The sequence below is a fragment of the Hevea brasiliensis genome, chromosome 12 (assembly GCF_030052815.1).
Source record: "Hevea brasiliensis isolate MT/VB/25A 57/8 chromosome 12, ASM3005281v1, whole genome shotgun sequence".
Classification (NCBI taxonomy): domain Eukaryota; kingdom Viridiplantae; phylum Streptophyta; class Magnoliopsida; order Malpighiales; family Euphorbiaceae; genus Hevea; species Hevea brasiliensis.
In genome coordinates this window covers 1,682,824-1,700,620 of record NC_079504.1, presented here as the reverse complement: position 1 = coordinate 1,700,620, position 17,797 = coordinate 1,682,824, and the positions used below count along the sequence as shown (strand labels likewise).

The following is a 17,797-nucleotide window of genomic DNA, read 5'->3' as shown; positions in this document are numbered from 1 at the left end:
TCACCTATTTTCCTACTAATTTCGTTTATTTTTTCTCTAAAATCTTAAAAATAAAATAATTTAAAGGTGTTTGTTTGTTTTGGAGCTTTTGCAACGTCTTACCTTTTAAGAGACACCTAGAACCGAATATTTCCACTTCCTCACCCACCTGGCACCACCGCCATTACTCCCACTGACCTTCACCCCCACTACCACCACCTCCGCCTCATTGCCGCCACTCTCCACTCCCATTTCTCCATCCACAATCTCAAACGAAAGGCAATCCCTAATTTTTAGATCGGCATTTATCTCATTTGAAGCTACATTACAAGTGGTGAGTTGATTTTTCTGTATTGAATACGCTTGAAGAAGTTTCCGTGATGGTCTATTTTTTTTGGTGAGAGTGGTGTGAGAGAGAAGAAAGAGCAGAAACATGGAGAGGCTTGCGTGAATGTTCCGTTTGGTTGTGGTGCTTTTTTGAAAATAATCCTTTGGTGTTATCTGGACCGTTGCTTTTTTCTCAAATTGGAGATTTTGGTTTTCTCTTGCTGTCGGTGAGGGTAAACGTTCTGGTTTCCCTTCATTCCAAGTTTCTCTCTTTTCTTTTTTGCTTCTTTAAAGCTCTGCTTGTTTCCGGTTTTGATTCGCTGATTGGAGTATATTTTGCGGCCATTTTAGCTGAAACAGAAAGCTTAATGGCTAGTCCTTTTGATATCGGGGAAGTTTCGATAACCGCCTTTGGGTTTTGGTCTTAGCTTGTCAGTTTTGTTGCTCCGTAAAGTGATATACTGTGAGTGTACTTTTGAGGTTGAAATTCCAGTTAGTACATTTTTCTTACTTCACTCACAGTACTTTCCATTGTTTCTCTCCTTCGCTTTGGATTTTGTCTATTGGAGAAGAAAATGCTGACTATTTCGGTTTTAATTAGTCAAGTTTTTTTCTCTTTTCTTCTAAGTTTCTATATAGCTGATCAAGTTTAGCAGCTTTTACTTCCATGTTTTCGTTCATGACTGTAATTTTGTTATTGTGCGATTTTAAGATCTTTCTTAGATATTAATTGATTAGATCTCTAGCTTTCTGCATGTTCATACGATTCAGTATGCTCTAATTGGAAACCGAGACAGCGATGGTCTTAATTTTTCAACCATGGTAAATTGCAGATTTATATATCAACTTGGAATTACGATAATGCATTCTTTTATTTTTATTGTAGTTTTTTTTGTCTATTTTTGGAACTTAGAATTCATGGAAAATATTTCACTTGTGTGCTTTTTTTAGAAAATAAAAATCAAATCTTTTTATCAGATTTTTTCTTATACTCTGTTTGGTTGTTAAGTGGATTATTGGAACGAAAATTCTTGCTTTGTCAATTCCTATTAGCTAAAATAACTAAGAAGATTGATTCAAGTGGTTGACTGTAACCTTGCGTTCTCATTGTTGCCAAATAAAATAATGGTAAATTGTCAACTTTTTCAGAGTTATCTTGGCAACAACAAAAAGAATTACTAGTTTTAAGGAACTAAGCCTCGTTACCTAGGAATTACTAGATTCTCCCATGACAATAAAGAGAATGCCATTTATGCTACTTACTAAATAGCAATCAGTTTGATAATGCTTATCTTATAACTTCTTTTATTTTTTAGTTTATTTTGTCATTTTATTCCTTTAGATTTTGCTATTTTCTTGGATATGGTGTGACCATCACTAAGGGAAGATACAGGATCCTGTGCACTATAATGTACATCGTGTATATTTGTTCAGTGTTCACACAGATTGTATCTCATATCGTTTCTCCTTAATCGCTAATTAAAACTTTGAAATTGATAATTTTGTTTTGAAAGCAATGGAGATTTTACTTTCTCTGCTTTTATGAGGCTAAAATTTTCAAGTTATTTTGTATTCATCGAATAAGAGTTTTTGATTAAAGATATAAATGATAACAATAAGTGTGTTCCTTTTTACCTTTTCTCTTTGTTTGGTTCACATTTCAAAATGGATTTATACTTCATGCTTCCTATTTTATGTTTAGTTTGATATGGCCATTTTATTGCAATTGTTATGTGAATTATGTTCTTTTTCTATTTATGTGTAATTTTTATTAAACCCTTGCATTGCATTTACAGTCTGCAATGGACCGACGAAGTTGGCCCTGGAAGAAAAAGTCATCTGACAAGGCAGATAAAAATGCTGCAGCAACAGATTTTGGTGGTGGTAATGTGGCTTCGAGCGGATCACGGGCAGATAAGGTATATTAATTATAACTGTGCTATTTCTGCCCTGCTTACTTGCATCTAATGCTGTTATGTAGTTCTACCTTCATCCTCTTCGCATTGTTGATCGGTTATCATTGGTTCCTTATCAACTATAATAAGTAGTGATCAGATATGACTTTTTTGAGCATTTCAATGATTTGAATTCTTACTATTTACTTCCTGCAAGTCGGTGTTTTATATCTGCATATTTCTCTGTCATTTAGAAAAGTCTTACCAAGATATTTTGTCAAGGACTTTCACAATGCTTAGTGTAAATGTACTGTATGTAAATTGAAGATTTGGTATTGTACAGTTTTCAGAAAACACAAAGTTAAATTGAATCCACTTTTTAACCCTTTTTGGTTCCTTGCCACCTAGGTAATCTTGGGCAAATTATGTTAAGACCCTTGTGTATGCATTTAGGATGGGTATATTAATGGGTACTGCACCAGTGTGCCTGGCTAATTGTCCTGTTAGGTTGCCTCATTTTCTTTGGGAACTTATTGGTTCATTTGACTTGATTTTATTTTTGTGATTTTCTTTTATGTGAACAGGATAACTACAAAAAACCCAACTATGTTCAAATTTCGGTGGAGTCATACACTCATCTGACTGGTTTGGAGGATCAAGTGAAGACATATGAGCAACAAGTTCAGACTTTGGAGGATGAAATTAAGGAGTTAAATGAAAAGCTGTCTGGAGCAAATTCAGAGATGACTACAAAAGAAAACCTGGTGAAACAGCATGCCAAAGTTGCAGAGGAAGCTGTGTCAGGTATGGTACTCATGCTAACTGTCATATTTATGCAGCGGAATAAGATTGTTTGCTCAGTTCGGGTTTAACTATAAGGGATCTTATTGTGCTTGGCTTGAACTGTTTATATTGGGACATCCATTTGCTACAGGTTGGGAAAAGGCTGAAGCAGAAGCTTTGGCACTGAAAAATCATCTAGAATCAGTCACACTTTCAAAGCTCGCCGCTGAAGATCGGGCATCACATTTGGATGGTGCTCTGAAAGAGTGCATGCGGCAAATACGTAACCTGAAGGAAGAACATGAACAGAAATTGCAAGATGTTGTTCTCTCAAAGACCAAACAATTGGACAAAATTAAGCTTGAGTTTGAAGCAAAAATAGTTAACTTAGACCAAGAACTCCTTAGGTCTGCAGCTGAAAATGCTGCTCTTTCAAAGTCACTGCAAGAGCGTTCTAATATGCTAATCAAAATAAATGAAGAAAAATCACAAGCTGAGGCTGAGATTGAACTTTTGAAGAGTAATATTGAATCATGTGAAAGGGAAATAAATTCACTCAAGTATGAACTCCATGTAGTTTCCAAGGAGCTGGAGATCCGTAATGAGGAAAAGAACATGAGTATGAGATCTGCAGAAGCAGCAAACAAGCAACATATGGAGGGTGTCAAAAAAATAGCTAAGTTGGAAGCAGAGTGCCAAAGATTACGGGGTCTCGTGCGGAAGAAGTTGCCTGGCCCTGCTGCACTTGCCCAAATGAAGCTAGAGGTTGAGAATTTAGGCCGAGATTATGGAGATTCTCGACTAAGGCAGTCACCTGTTAAGCCTCCTAGTCCACATCTGTCTGCCATGCCTGAATTTTCACATGACAATGCTCAAAAATTCCATAAAGAGAATGAATTTCTCACAGAGCGTTTATTTTCCATGGAAGAAGAAACAAAGATGCTGAAAGAAGCTTTAGCAAAGCGTAATAGTGAACTTCAGGCTTCAAGGAATCTGTGTGCCAAGACAGCAAGTAGGCTTCAAATTTTAGAAGCACAACTTCAAGTCAACAATCAACAGAAAAGTTCACCAAAATCTATGGTTCAGGCTCCTACTGAAGGTTACTCTTGTCAAAATATGAGCAATCCACCTAGCTTGACCTCCATGTCTGAGGATGGGCACAATGATGACCAAAGTTGTGCCGACTCTTGGGCAACGTCATTGATCTCTGAGCTTTCTCAATTAAAGAAGGATAAGAGCAGTGAAAAGCCGAATAAGACGAAAAATGCTAAGCATTTGGAGCTTATGGACGATTTCCTGGAGATGGAGAAGTTGGCTTGCTTAAATGCAGATGGTGCCATCACAATTTCAGATTCTCCAAACAATAAGACATCTGAAATTGTGAGTGGTCATCCTTCAGTGGAGATCTCTTCGGGCAAGGATACCCTGTCTGAAGAAAAGTCTATTTTGGATCCATTAATGAATCATTTATCTTCTAATATGGATTTATCAGCAGTGGATTCTGGATCTGATGCAGACCAACCACCCTTGATGAAGCTTCGATCGAGAATTTCTATATTACTTGAGACTGCATCTAAGGGTGCTGATGCGGGGAAAATTTTAGAGGATGTTAAACGTGTTGTGCAGGATGCACATGATGCTTTGCATCGGCAGTCTGTAAGTTGTGTTTCTGAGGAAGTGCTTACTCCTAGTGATGCCTCGTGCAATGGGCAGACTTGTCCTGAGGATGCCACCTTAACAGGAGAGAAGGAAATCACTTTGTCACAAGATATCAAGGCGGCTACAGAACCTATATCCTCAGTAAGCCAAGAGTTGGTTACAGCCATTTCTAATATTCATGATTTTGTGTTGTTCCTGGGCAAAGAAGCAATGACAGTTCATGACACATCTTCTGATGGTGATGGTCTGAGTCAAAAAATCAGGGAATTTTCAGTCACTGTTAATACAGTATTAAATGGCAATATGAGTTTGGTTGATTTTGTTTTTGACCTTTCTCATGTTTTAACTAAAGCCAGTGAGCTTAGATTTAATGTCCTGGGTTATAAAGGTGCTGAAGGAGAAATCCATAGTCCTGATTGCATAGATAAGGTTGCCTTACCGGAGAATAAGGTTCTTCAAAGGGAATCTTCTGGAGAAAGCTATCAAAATGGTTGTCCCCACGTTTCTAGTCCTACCTCTAACCCTGAGGTCCCTGATGATGGAAATTTGGTATCAGGCTATGGGTCAAATACAAGATTGTGCAAAGTTTCACTTGAGGAATTTCAAGAATTGAAATCGGAGAAAGACAACATATCTGTGGATCTTGCTAGATGCACTGAAAACCTAGAAATGACAAAGTCTCAGTTACATGAAACTGAGCAGCTTCTAGCTGAAGCTAAATCACAGTTGGCTTCTGCACAGAAGTCAAACAGCTTGGCTGAGACACAGCTGAAATGTATGGCTGAGTCATACAGATCACTTGAAGCTCGTGCAGAAGAGTTAGAAACTGAGGTGAACCTTCTGCGAGCAAAAGCAGAAACTCTGGAGAATGAGCTTCAAGATGAAAAGCAATGTCATTGGGATGCTTTGACCAAATGCAAGGAGTTAGAAGAGCAACTGCAAATGTAAGCTTTGTTCTTTCTTATATTCTCCTTTTTTCTGGGTGATGAATAGTTTATGAGGGATAGAAAAGAAAGAATAGCCTTTCTTTCATTGTATGCACATTTGCCATCTATCCTTTGCAAATTGATTTGTCTGCCATGTCTAAGGTTAGCCAGGAGCCAACTTAGCTCCTTCTAACTTTCTGGATTTAAAATCAGATTTTTGCTGTATTCTACAGATATAATGTCTAGTTGTTTGTAGGATTTGGTAATGGGTCCTACTAGTGAAAATAAAATAAATTTATGCATATGTTAGTTCTAACTATAAAAAATTTGAGCATGTGCATTGCAATTTGATTCTCCACTTCATTTCAGTAACACTTACAAACTATAACTCACTATATCACTTAATGTTGAGAATTTGAGATGGGTCTTCCCTTGGCATTTTTCCTATTGATTTTCTCAAATTAATAGAAGTTCTTAATCTGTTTTGCATTGGGGAATTGGCCACTAATGCTATAATTTATTACTGTGCTTGCAACTGACTGATTTAAATTTTTTTAAGTCTCATGTGGAATTTCCTAATGTTTCATTTATATTTGCTTTTAGCTCTAATATTTTATACTGTCATCTTCAGGAAAGAGAGCTGTTCCGTTTGTTCTTCATCTGCTGACGCTGACCTCAAGACCAAACAAGTGAGATTATCTCCTTTATCTTTCTTGAATTTACTTTTGAACAGTACTGCCAATTTATGAGCAAATAGATCATCCTTGCAAGTTGATACAAAAATAACTGCCTGTGGATGCTTGTCCAAAATAAGATGTTGGTCAAAAAATAATTTAGAACTCCAAATATGTTTGTATTTTGGTTGCCTACTTTGCATCTCAAGTCTGTTGCAAGCAAAGCAATTATTTGTCGAGTAAAATGTGGGGGTAGAACTTCGGCCTGAACTATAGTGTTTTGCTCTTCACAATATCAGTATGAAAGGATAAAATCTCGTATCAGCCTCAATCCATTTTATTTTACATTCTTCTTTTCCATGATAGAATATGAAAAGCTGAACATGGAAAGTGTTTCTGTTATCACAGGAGAGAGAGCTAGCATCTGCAGCTGAAAAGCTGGCTGAGTGCCAGGAGACCATATTTCTTCTTGGAAAGCAGTTGAAAGCTTTGCATCCTCAAGCAGAGCTCATGGGATCTCCATACAGTGAGAGGAGTCAAAGGGGTGAGGGATTTCCTGAAGATGAACCTACTACTAGTGGCATGAACTTGCAGGACTTTGATCAGGCTGAGATAGATGGTACTGTTTCAACAAACCTGCACAGATCGGGTGCTGAGTCCCCCATGGATTTGTACAACCAACCATGTAGTCCATCCAACACGGAAGCAAGCCTCCCAAGATCACCAATCAATTCAAAGCATCCAAAACACAGGTCTACCAAGTCAACTTCCTCATCGTCCTCTCTTCTTCAGACGCCAGAGAAGCACCCGCGAGGTTTCAGCAGGTTCTTTTCCTCGAAAGGAAGGAATGGCAATTAGGATTTTGCTTGCAGCTCCGCAGGCATAATAAAATTAAGGTTGGACAAAGGTTCATAAGTAATAATCCAAAGCACATAAAAATGGATTCATCTACCATCATTGGTGCTAGAATCACCTGTGGAAGCGTTTGCTTGGTTTCATGTTGTGAAAATGATGCTTTCAACGCCATGTAATTTTTGTAACTGATGACTGTATATGTTCCCATATATGCTAGGCTCTTTTTTTATTTTTTGGGTTCAATTCCTCTCATTTGCCTTCTGTAATTTCTTTACTTGAAAGAGACTACGTTTCTGGATTGTTACAATATCTGAATATAATTTCGTATGTGGCAGTGGCAGTTTTGTATGATTCTTTTACCATCTTAAAAAAATACCTCTCAAACAAAGCATATTTCGAGTATTACTGAGAAAAGCTAACATTTTTTAAGAAAAACATTCTGCCAATTTGATAACACTAATTTCTAGATAGAGAACATTGGAACCTTACCTTTCACTGAAATATTCTATGAAGAGGAACTTTGAACTTTGCTGCTTACTTCACTTTTGACTGGTATTGAGTATTTCAAAGACAAAATGCCCAAAGGCCAAAGCTAGAGATTGGTAGGCAGCACACCCTCTTAGGCCTCAGTATAATACTTAAATCATGGATTCATGTCTGCACACACATTATATATATATATATATATATATATATATATATATATATATATATATATATATATATATAGACACACACACACATGGAAATGCTTTTTGGCGCAAAAAAAATGTCACAAATGGATATAAATTTTCTAATTCACCCATCATATGAATAGAGAGAATATTGAGAGGGAAAATGGTGAACCAAACTTGGCGCCATTGCTGCTCATTAAAATTAAATAATCTATCAGCTAACTCATAAATATTGTTTATGATAATTCCAAAAAAATAATTAACGAAACCAGCTACCATTTTGCATTAAATGAAAGAAGTTTAATTAATATTACAATGAAAGCAACATATCAAAATGACATAATCTCAAATGGAACTACTAAAAGAATAATAATCTTGTTTTGAATTTGTTGATTCATATAACTCTTTGAAGATGGAAGTGACAAACGAAATAATGCGTAAGAGGGTAGTTGCTGATGTATTCGAATGTAGTGAAAATGACAGTATTTTCAATTAAGAAGATGACACAGTTGATGAAGATAATGTCATGAATGAAAACTCCATGAATGTAGGAATTGAGAAAGTGAACTCCATGGAGTACGGTATTCATATTTTTGATCAAGGAGATAATGAAAATGTTGAAGGTGTCAGCATGAGTGAAACTGCCATGAATGAAGGTATGCAAGAAGGGAATTTTGTCAAGAATGTTTAACGTAATTCTAAAGATGAAAGTCCATGACCATGTACGTGGTTTTCAGGTGTGGACAACATGTTTAAGTTTTATTAAGAGCATGCGAGATTACAAGGTTTTAGTATTGTAAAAAAATCATGTTCAAAGATCTAGAAATATTGTTGCATCAGTTATGATAGGGGAAGAAAATCAAATGCTAATAAGTCATCAAAAAGAATCTGTTCAATAAAGAGTTTCTTAGAAAAAAGATGAAGATAGATACAAATAAGGGTTTGTTCAATAAATCAATAATGTACTTCTTTTAAACGTTTTCAAAAAGATAATTGGAACTCACCTAATATTAATTATAGAAGGTAGCTCAAAGAAAGTATGAGAACTCTTATCCTATTTACTCAAGTAGTTGTTAGATAGAAGAGAGAGAATGAAAATTCAAATTTCACTCTATCTCCACACATCTCTTTCATTTAAAATTTTGATAAGGATAATTATGTCATTTTATGAGCATTTATGCAATTTATGCCATAACATTTGTGACATTTAGCACTGTTCATATATGTAATTGTGTCTGTGCAGGTATGATCACAGTGTTAATTTTATAATTGATGGGAACTTGGGATTGTGGAAATTGGTTCTTCTATAACAGGATACAGGCTGACATACAGGCACATGCATATCATTCTTGGAAACACTAAATAGTAAGATGGAGGTCACATAAAGAGACAAATTAATAATCTTTGTGTTGTGTCAGATTTTTCACATAAACTGCTGTAATTAAGCCAAATTATTACAAATTAGTGTGGTTTAGAGAGTGTTGACTGAAGATGATATGTGGAATCAAATTAAATTTCTAGTATACAAATTACTTTGTTATGAGTGAGAATTGAAACCCACAAATTTTCTCATGACCGTATGGTTGAAAGTTGAAATGAAACCCATCATGTGTACCCTACAACACAGCTGACCTCCCAACATATATGGCTCTGCTCATGAATTTGATCAAAATAATATCAAACACAAGCTCTATGTATGAATAATGCCATCCATGCAGGGTTTAATTTTTCTCTCCCTAATAATGATTTTAATTGAAAGTTTGAAAAAAAAAAATGCAGAGACCGCTATTTGTAAGCTTTCTTGTTGGATACATGTTTTTTACCATAAATTCCCAAGCCAAATATCTATGCTGCTGCTGCTGCTTCTTCTTCTTCTCTTGGATTTTAGTCTTATCAGTGGATAAAATCGTAACACTGATTTATATGTTCAGAAAGTTGATTCCTAATAATTAGATTTAGATTGTATTGCAGCTTTTTTTTTTTTTAGTTAAAAAATATGCTGTTTTCAAAAAAATTAAAAAAATGCTGAGATATTTGACATTAGATATTTTTTTTTTAAAAACATTTAAAGACATCAGATTTAATTTTAAATTTAAATCTATTCGTTCAATAATTTAAGAATAAATATTTTAACTCCATTAATTTTACTAATATGAAGCATATAATACAAAAAATATAATATTTGTTTAAAGATTGTTAATTTAGTAAAATTAATAGGGTTAGAGCTTTTTTTATTCTTAAAATTTTAATGAAGTAAATTTTAATACCTTTCCATCAAAAATTGAATTAAGAACTTTTTTTTTTAACTTGATCCAATAATCGAATACATATCATAATCAAGTTTTCAACTAAAAAATCATAAGTAGAGGAATTTAAACATCAAATTGCTTTTTTTTTGTTTTTTAAATAAATTCCTTTTTTAAGAGAAAAAGTACTTTTTCTGTTAGTCTAAGAAGTTTGATGGAGTTAATTTGTTGCCATCATTAGAGGTAATAGAAAGACATTTTAATTATGATTTGCTCTAAAGTCTCACTTTTGCAATTAAGATAAGCACAAATGCGACATTGTAACCACTCTGATTAGATACAATCACGTGACTTCTGTTTGTACGTAATTGTCCAATTCTTCCAACCTCAATTATTAGTTTTAATTAGCTTTCATATTCTATCCTCCCTCTTAACTTGTCATCCACTACCCTCTCAATCACAATACAATTGAATTGTCTGCTTCATCTAAACACATTCTTTGATCATCACTTCTGCTTATTCGCACAAGAAAATTGACACCAAAATTAAGTTTTTCTATAAAAATTTTAATTATTCATTCTCTTACATCAAATAAATTAATCAACTCCCTCATTTTCTCATGTGAATAATCTTATAATAGGTAGATAATGAAAACCAATCAAGTTATCTTTGATTGACAAATCGAATATGATTAATAATAAAGAAAACTTCCATCTTGATTAAATTGACTAATCTTATTATATATATGTGATTGAGTGATGAGGAGGGCTTGTGAAATGGAATATGCCATGCCTTTGGGTTTGTAGGACACAGCATGTAACTATTTTCAAGATTATAATTAGGTATCTTTTGAAGGAGAAGGAGAAGAAGACATGAGATGAAAGTGGACAAAACCTGAATTAACTGCAAGAAACATTGAAAAGACATGGAAGATAAAGAAACAGAAAGAAAAAATCCAAACAAACCCTTAAATTACTCCTTAATTATATATGGATTTGAATCTGATCTAATTATAGATAAAATGGACGTTTCTTGGACCATTGCTATTATACGCGTGAATTCTTTGTCCCTATTTCCGATACCTTCATCTCATGCGTATAGACTTTGTTGAGCCTCTTCACGTCTCTCTCTCTCTCTCTCTCTCTCTCTCTATGTATATTTTGGAGCTAGTATTGCTTTGGCCTTATTGAATACAAATAAGAAGGATTGGGATTTAACTTAGGAGCTGATTCTTCAGACTTACAATTTAATTTAATTTTTTATTTAATTTGAGTTAAATTTTGACCTAGGGATTTAAATATGGAATAGTAAAAAAATGCACCGCCCAATAGCCAATCGTGGCAACTGGCGATGAGGGCCATCAAAATGTAGAGCACGGTGTCCTTTCCATATGGCTGTTTTGAGTCCAAGCTAGCTTTGTGACATTGGACCACACCACTCTAAAAAATAATGCCGCCCTAAACCACCACGCTTTGCTTTTACCATATTGGGGTATTCTGCTGATTGGGTCTGTAAATCTGGACCATCCACTTTGGCGGGCCACCACTTAAGCTCCGTGATTTTACGAGATTTCATTGGTGGACCCCTACCACATGGGCTAGCTCGGACGTTGATATTATATTTTAATGGAGCGCGTGGGAAAATTTAATTAATCGTTTAATAAATTAATTTTTAAAAAAGGATTTATTTTATTTTGGAAAGAAATTTGATTTCTCATTAACACAATCGCCTTCATCAAAAGTGTTCTACGAAACAACTTCATTAACATGGAACCAAAGTGTAGTGAAAATGGTACAAACAGCAACATTGAGCCACTTTTTAAGGAAAAATATTACTAGAAAGATGCAGGAAAAATAAATTTTAATAATTAAATTTATTTTATTTTATTAAGATTTATTACCAATTTTTTATTAAAAAAATAAATTCTTACTATTTTAATTTTTAATAACTGAACTATAGATTTAGAAAAAAAAATTATTATCATATAAAAAATTTAATTGAACTTTTAAAAAAAAAAATCAAGTACCTGCCTGCGGTGATATTATTAAAAAAATAATTTTGTTGGTGCTAATAAAAATTCAATAAACCAACTAAAAGTTAATGTTAAATTCTAACTTGAGCAAAATGAAAGATAATGAACAAGAGGAACTACTAAATCTAACAGCAAGACAGAAACTTTCTTTCTTCTCCTGGAAAAAGAGTGAAGAATCCAATCAATCCATGAGGTTTTTTTTTTTTTTTTTTTTTTGGAAGAGCAAGTTCCACGGAACAGAGGAATGAATGAGAGTTGGGATCTGAACTCTTTTTTTTTTTTTTTAATATATATATAAGTATATAAATATATTTTTCATTTCTGACAAACATTCTGTGTAGCTATCCGTTGGGCGAAACTTTTAACAGTTTTAACGGCTAAAGAAAGAACTGACAATAGCAAGCTCATGAATGGAACCTCCCAAAGACAAAACCCTAAAATCTAGTGAGATTGCAAGAAGGGAAGGTGAAAGAGAAAAAAAAAAAAAAAAGGGTAATACTAAATCATCTTTAGGATAGCCTCGAGTTCGACTTCAGATTTCGTTAGAGCAAGATCAGAAAAAGAAAGTTAAAAAAAAAAGGATTTATACTTAATAATATTAGTTCTCCTGCAGGGTTACAATATCGGTGGTTGGTTGTTAACAAAACCCCACACCACCGTCAGAAAAAATTACAAACTTGGAGATTTAATTTACTTAAATGTCTAAAACCCAGATAGTTTTCATGGGTCATCTTCTTTCTTGGGTTGGAGGGGGAAAAAATAGCACCCAAAGAAAGAATAATTATAAAAGAGAAAATTAAACCAGAGAAGCAGTGAAGCAGCTTCATCTCTACAGCCATTAATTTTCTCCAAACAGTGTAGATCATAAACCTATAATTAAACCTGAGCAAGAACAATGCAATTAATTAACTTCTTCCTCATCTGAGCATGGATGTTAGGGACTGAAAAACTTCTTCTTGGCAAGGAATGGTGAGACCCATATCATGATCAAACCCAAATTCCTCTTCTGCTTGTTGAAGCAAGCTTTGAAACTCTGGTCTAGTCAAGAAAGAGATAGGCACAATGTACCTGCTTCTGTTTTCACCAACATATACAACGAAGTGTCCTTTGGGGACATCTAAAGGGAGGCCTTCTTGGTCGTGATAGCCCTGTTTCTTTCCTAAGCTTGAGCACCTCTTGAGGATCTGTTTCAGAACTGCTGTTTGAGACAACTTGTTTGATTTCCTGATAGCCATTATCTGGAGTTAAGGAGTGCTCAAAGCTTTGTATTTGTGCTAGTGAGGAGAATAGATCAAAGATTTGTCTTCTGAGTTGTTGAGAGATGGAGAAAAAAAAGAGAGTAGTTAGGGTGGGTGTGAAAAGGTTGAAGGGGATTGTAGGGTATTTATGGGGAGCGTTAGGCGAAGAGAAGAGAGAGAGAGAGAGAGAGAGAGAGAGAGAGAGAAGCAGTGTCACGTGGGGCTGTGGGGGCAAAGGTGAAAGGACAGACCATAGGTGTTTTTTGGGGTCCGCGTGAGCTCATGGCATGCTGGGAGCCAAACCCATTGGGTTTACATCCCCTTGCTGCCCTCCCAAGGACACGATGGTCCTCCTCTCTCTCTCTCTCTCTCTAATGATATATAATTATTAAATTTATTTTTATAAAAATTGAAATTATTAATAAATTAATGTAAGGATTTAACTCTTCATCTAAAATTTTGAATTTTACTTACTATCATTGAAATTTCTCGTGAGTGATACTCTTGCTGTAAACCTTCAATAGACATATAGCTCCTGCCGTTTTTCCTTGGAATGGAGATACAGGCCTTCTACCCTCAATTTTTTTTTTTAAGTTGTGTAATTAATAAAAGATTTCACCATCACTTCTTTAAAAAATGCAAGGGATTCGAACCCCTCACTCCTTCTATTTCGTTCTCTGTCCCTCTTTTGTTATCTTGATTCGCAACTTTCAAGTATTTTTTCGTTTTTTTTATCTCTATTGTACTTCCAATTCTTGAGAAGCATCCCTCCAATTTCCTACATTTATTGATTCTTTTTTTACCTCAAAGAATTTCTGGTTAGTCACTTCTTGCCTCAGGTAAAAATGGAAATGATTAAACATTCCTGCCATTTGTTGTATTGTACCAGCTCTGTTAACAGAAGCAATTTATATGCATATATAACTTTCCAATCAGACTTCACTTTCTTCATGGTATGGTAACTGTTTAACTCTTCTGTTTAAGAATATTTTTTTACAAAAAGCCTTCTTCTTTCCCCCTCCACTCAAAAGTTTCAAAGGTACAGATTTTGCTTGGTCCCCTCTTTAGGGTAGGATTGACACATTCTTCTATTTTCAGCTTTGAGACTCCCAACAGCACTAGCCATTTCCATTTCACAATTCTTTTCACTAATCTGGACCACAGTTTGGAGTTGAAATCGGATCGATTCTATTTAAAATAGGGTGATATTGAATTGAATTAAAATCTATCAATTTGATTTGGGTTAAAATTAAATTTTTATTAAAAAATTAACTAAATTAATCTAATGGGATCGAGACTAGAACTGAAATAAACCCTTAAATCCAATCCCAATTAGCCCTAACCCTGGAATTGGAACCAGTGGTTTCAGTTCATATTAAACTGCTAACAATATCTACTTTTCACTCCTTCACTAATACCCACCAGAAAAATAATTAAAAAAAGTTTCAATAAAAGTTTTTTTCAAGGTTTCAATAAAGTTGATAATATATTCAGAGTTGAATCATAGTGGTACTGAATTGTACCATCGCTAGTGGCTGCCGTGGGTTTCGTTTCGCCTCAATTGTTGAGCTTGTGGTGGTTTCTGTGGATCTGGCGAAGAGCAGTGATTCACATGTGCATGTACTTATGCTATTGCTTGATTACATTATTATTATTAATTTTTTTTAACAACAAAAATTCATGGAAAATCATTTACTATCCCTTTTTATTGCTGAAGAGAGAGATGTTTTGATTGCTACATCTCCATGGATCATATATATTGATAAGGGCAAGAGGGCATCTAGTACATGTCACACGTGGCTCTCAGGAATCACCTCCAAACTGGTTGATTACACAAATTCGACTTCCTTTAATTTTAATAATTTTATTTAAATTTTATAAATTAAAAATATTGATGGTGCTTATTTGCTAATCAACTAGGATAAAAATTTTAATTATGAAACCTATATATGTATAGGTTTAAAATTTTCAAAAGTAGTATTTTAATTGTAATTAAGTGGGTTTATAATTAATTATAACTTTTAATTTTAATTAATATTTTAAAAATGAACTGAAATTACTAAAATAAAAAGGAATGGACATAAATATTTAATATTTTTAATCATTAAGCTTTTTGAAATTAAAAAGTGCATTTGTGAAGAGTCTAATTAAGCAGAATTAAAGGGTGCATAATCAGATGCTGAAATAACTCTAAAAGTCGAAGAATATTAACCCCCTCCGATGCTAGCTAGTTTAGAGAGGCAGCAAGTGAAGGTCCCATTAGTCTATATACACACATGATCCACACGTCCAATATACTACATTTTTACTGAATAAAAATTACGCTACTATATATTAATTTTTGAGAAAATTCATCATTTTAAAACAAGGTGTGATATATATGAGTAATGTTAGAAGTTAACTTTAAAATTATAAAGCTTTATATCCAAAAAAAAAAAAAAATGTATTATAGCACATGCACTTGTCATTGTGTTTGCAAGAAAATAATAAAGTTTACGTCTACTTCTCCTTAAATACTTCTTAAGGCTTTAAATAAAAAAAAAATTAAATGAATTCTCACATAATTATATTGTTTGTGGTATGAATTTTATTTTTTTAATTTTTTTTTAAATTAAAATAATTAATTTTTTTAATTATTAAATTTTTTAAATATAAAAAAAATTAATTGATTCTTGCAAAATTTAGCTTTTAAACACTTTGTAAGAATATTCTAACTTTTTAAATAGTTGATTTATTAGAGTAATTATTGAGTAGACTTTCACCGATAAGTCTATCTACATATATAATGTTCATTAACCGACTAATGCTAGAATTAGGGTAGGGATGATGTGGTCTAGAAATTTTTCTTAGAGGAAGAAGTTAAATTTTCATGTATAATAGGATCATTTGATGTTTATAATAAAATTTATTCTTTAAAAAATTATAATAAAACTATTCTCTCATATTTTAATAATTACAATTTAGCTTGACGCTAAAATCATAATATTATTTTTAACAAAAAAAAAATAACATTGCATATGTCGCATAATTTATAGGAAATTCTCACCACAGCTAGTATTATTGTAACACCCCTATTTGTATAAATTATATATATTTCATCGCTTTGACTGTTGTTGGTCCAGACAATTAAATTATTAGATACTATACTAAAAACTAGAATAAGAAAAAGCAAATAAAAAAAAAAAAAGAGCCCAGTCACACAAATGGTGACTCCCTCAAATCGCATCAGTTTTTTTTTTTTAACTCAAATTTCAAAAAAAGAAAAGTGGTCCTTAAGACTTAGACCAGACCTAAAAAACAAAAAAAAAAAAAAAAAAAAAAAATTAATTAAAAAAATAAATAATTAGGGGTTAGGGAAAAAAGAAATATTTATTTTTTTAAATGCGAATGATGAGGCGCAATTGTTAAATGAATTGATTGGACACCAAACGACTCGAAAAATAAATAAAAAAAATAAAAAAAAAAAAAAAAAAAAAAAAATAAAAAAAAAAAAAAAAAAAAAAAAAAAAAAAAAAAAAAAAAAAAAAAAAAAAAAAGGGAATGTGATGATGAATGATGTCATGAAAAAATTATTAATTTTTTATTTTTATTTTTTTTTTATAAATAAAAAAAAAAAAAAAAAAAAAAAAAAAAAAAAAAAAAAAAAAAAAAAAAAAAAAAAATCTTCTTCTTCCTTTTTCCTTCCTTTTCTCCATAGCTTTTTCTTTAAGCTTACACTAAGCTTATTTTTCCTACCCCCAACTAAAAACTCCTTAAAAACCTCAGAACTTGAACTGTCATCTCAAAAGAAGAAGAGAAAGAAGAGAGAAAGAAGAAGAGAAAGATTTTGAAGTGAAAGTAGTGTTAGCATATATCATCAAATTTTTTTTTTTTTTTTTATATTAACAGTAATTGAAAATGAGCTTAGAACTTTTTAAATGAAAAAAAAAAAAAAAAAAAAAAAAAAAACTGAATTTGGAGAGCTTGAGAGAGAGAGGCAGTGAATGATACATTTGTTGAATGATTAGTATTAAAACCATTAAGTGTGATTAATTGCAACAAAGTAGTGAAATTGATGAGTTAGGGTTTTGAATGCTTAGGTTTGTAAATTTTTTGAAAAAAAAAAATGCAAATGGCATGTTGGACCTATTGTGAAAATAAATAATGGTCAATTATGACCAAATAACTTATAGAATGATAGGAAACTAAGTAAAAAAAATGAAATCATGCATCAATGCATGACCAAACCCCAACCCCAGGAAGGACTAAAAAAAAAAAAATATATTTTAATTGATATGCCACCAATTGGAAATTAAAAAATAAAATAAAAAAAAAATTTTTAATTTTTAACAAAAAAAAAAAAAAAAAAAAAAAAAAAACTTAAAAAAAAAAAAAAAAAGTGAAATGAGAACTGACTCCAAAACACCACCAAATGAAAGTCATAAAGTCAGGTCAGACAAACCACAGGTTGATTTGATGAAAAAAAGAGAGGAGTTAGAGAGAAGATAGAAACAAAAACAACAACAACCC

At 32.9% G+C, this 17,797-nt stretch overlaps 2 protein-coding genes across 6 annotated transcripts; one reads left to right on the top strand and one right to left on the bottom strand.

Moving 5' to 3' along the window:
• Positions 1–68: 68 nt before the first annotated feature.
• On the top strand, positions 69–7,446 carry LOC110666322 (filament-like plant protein 4). Of its 5 annotated transcripts, none has more exons than XM_021826783.2 (6): positions 69–258; positions 2,103–2,225; positions 2,786–3,005; positions 3,136–5,587; positions 6,201–6,258; positions 6,652–7,446. In XM_021826783.2, the coding sequence occupies exons 2-6, from the start codon at positions 2,109–2,111 to the stop codon at positions 7,099–7,101; spliced, it is 3,297 nt and encodes a 1,098-aa protein (XP_021682475.1). In that variant the 5' UTR covers positions 69–258; positions 2,103–2,108; the 3' UTR covers positions 7,102–7,446. The 5 variants fall into 5 exon arrangements, with proteins under 5 accessions (XP_021682475.1, XP_021682462.1, XP_057986767.1 ...); XM_021826770.2 differs by having other exon boundaries at positions 70–313; XM_058130784.1 differs by lacking the exon at positions 69–258 and adding an exon at positions 322–539.
• A 5,368-nt stretch (positions 7,447–12,814) lies between these two features.
• LOC110666341 (protein SMALL AUXIN UP-REGULATED RNA 51-like) lies at positions 12,815–13,422 on the bottom strand. The gene has a single exon (XM_021826795.2). The coding sequence runs from the start codon at positions 13,283–13,285 to the stop codon at positions 12,968–12,970; it is 318 nt and encodes a 105-aa protein (XP_021682487.1). The 5' UTR covers positions 13,286–13,422; the 3' UTR covers positions 12,815–12,967.
• Between the last annotated feature and the right edge of the window lie 4,375 nt (positions 13,423–17,797).

Excerpts from the sequence above, each read along its gene's own strand:
- LOC110666341 (XM_021826795.2), bottom strand. The coding sequence starts at position 13,285 with ATGGCTATCAGGAAATCAAACAAGTTGTCTCAAACAGCAGTTCTGAAA.
- LOC110666322 (XM_021826766.2), top strand. Across the intron at positions 3,006-3,135 it reads TGCAGAGGAAGCTGTGTCAG|GTTGGGAAAAGGCTGAAGCA; the intron begins GTATGGTACTCA and ends CATTTGCTACAG. Across the intron at positions 6,259-6,651 it reads CTGACCTCAAGACCAAACAA|GAGAGAGAGCTAGCATCTGC; the intron begins GTGAGATTATCT and ends CTGTTATCACAG.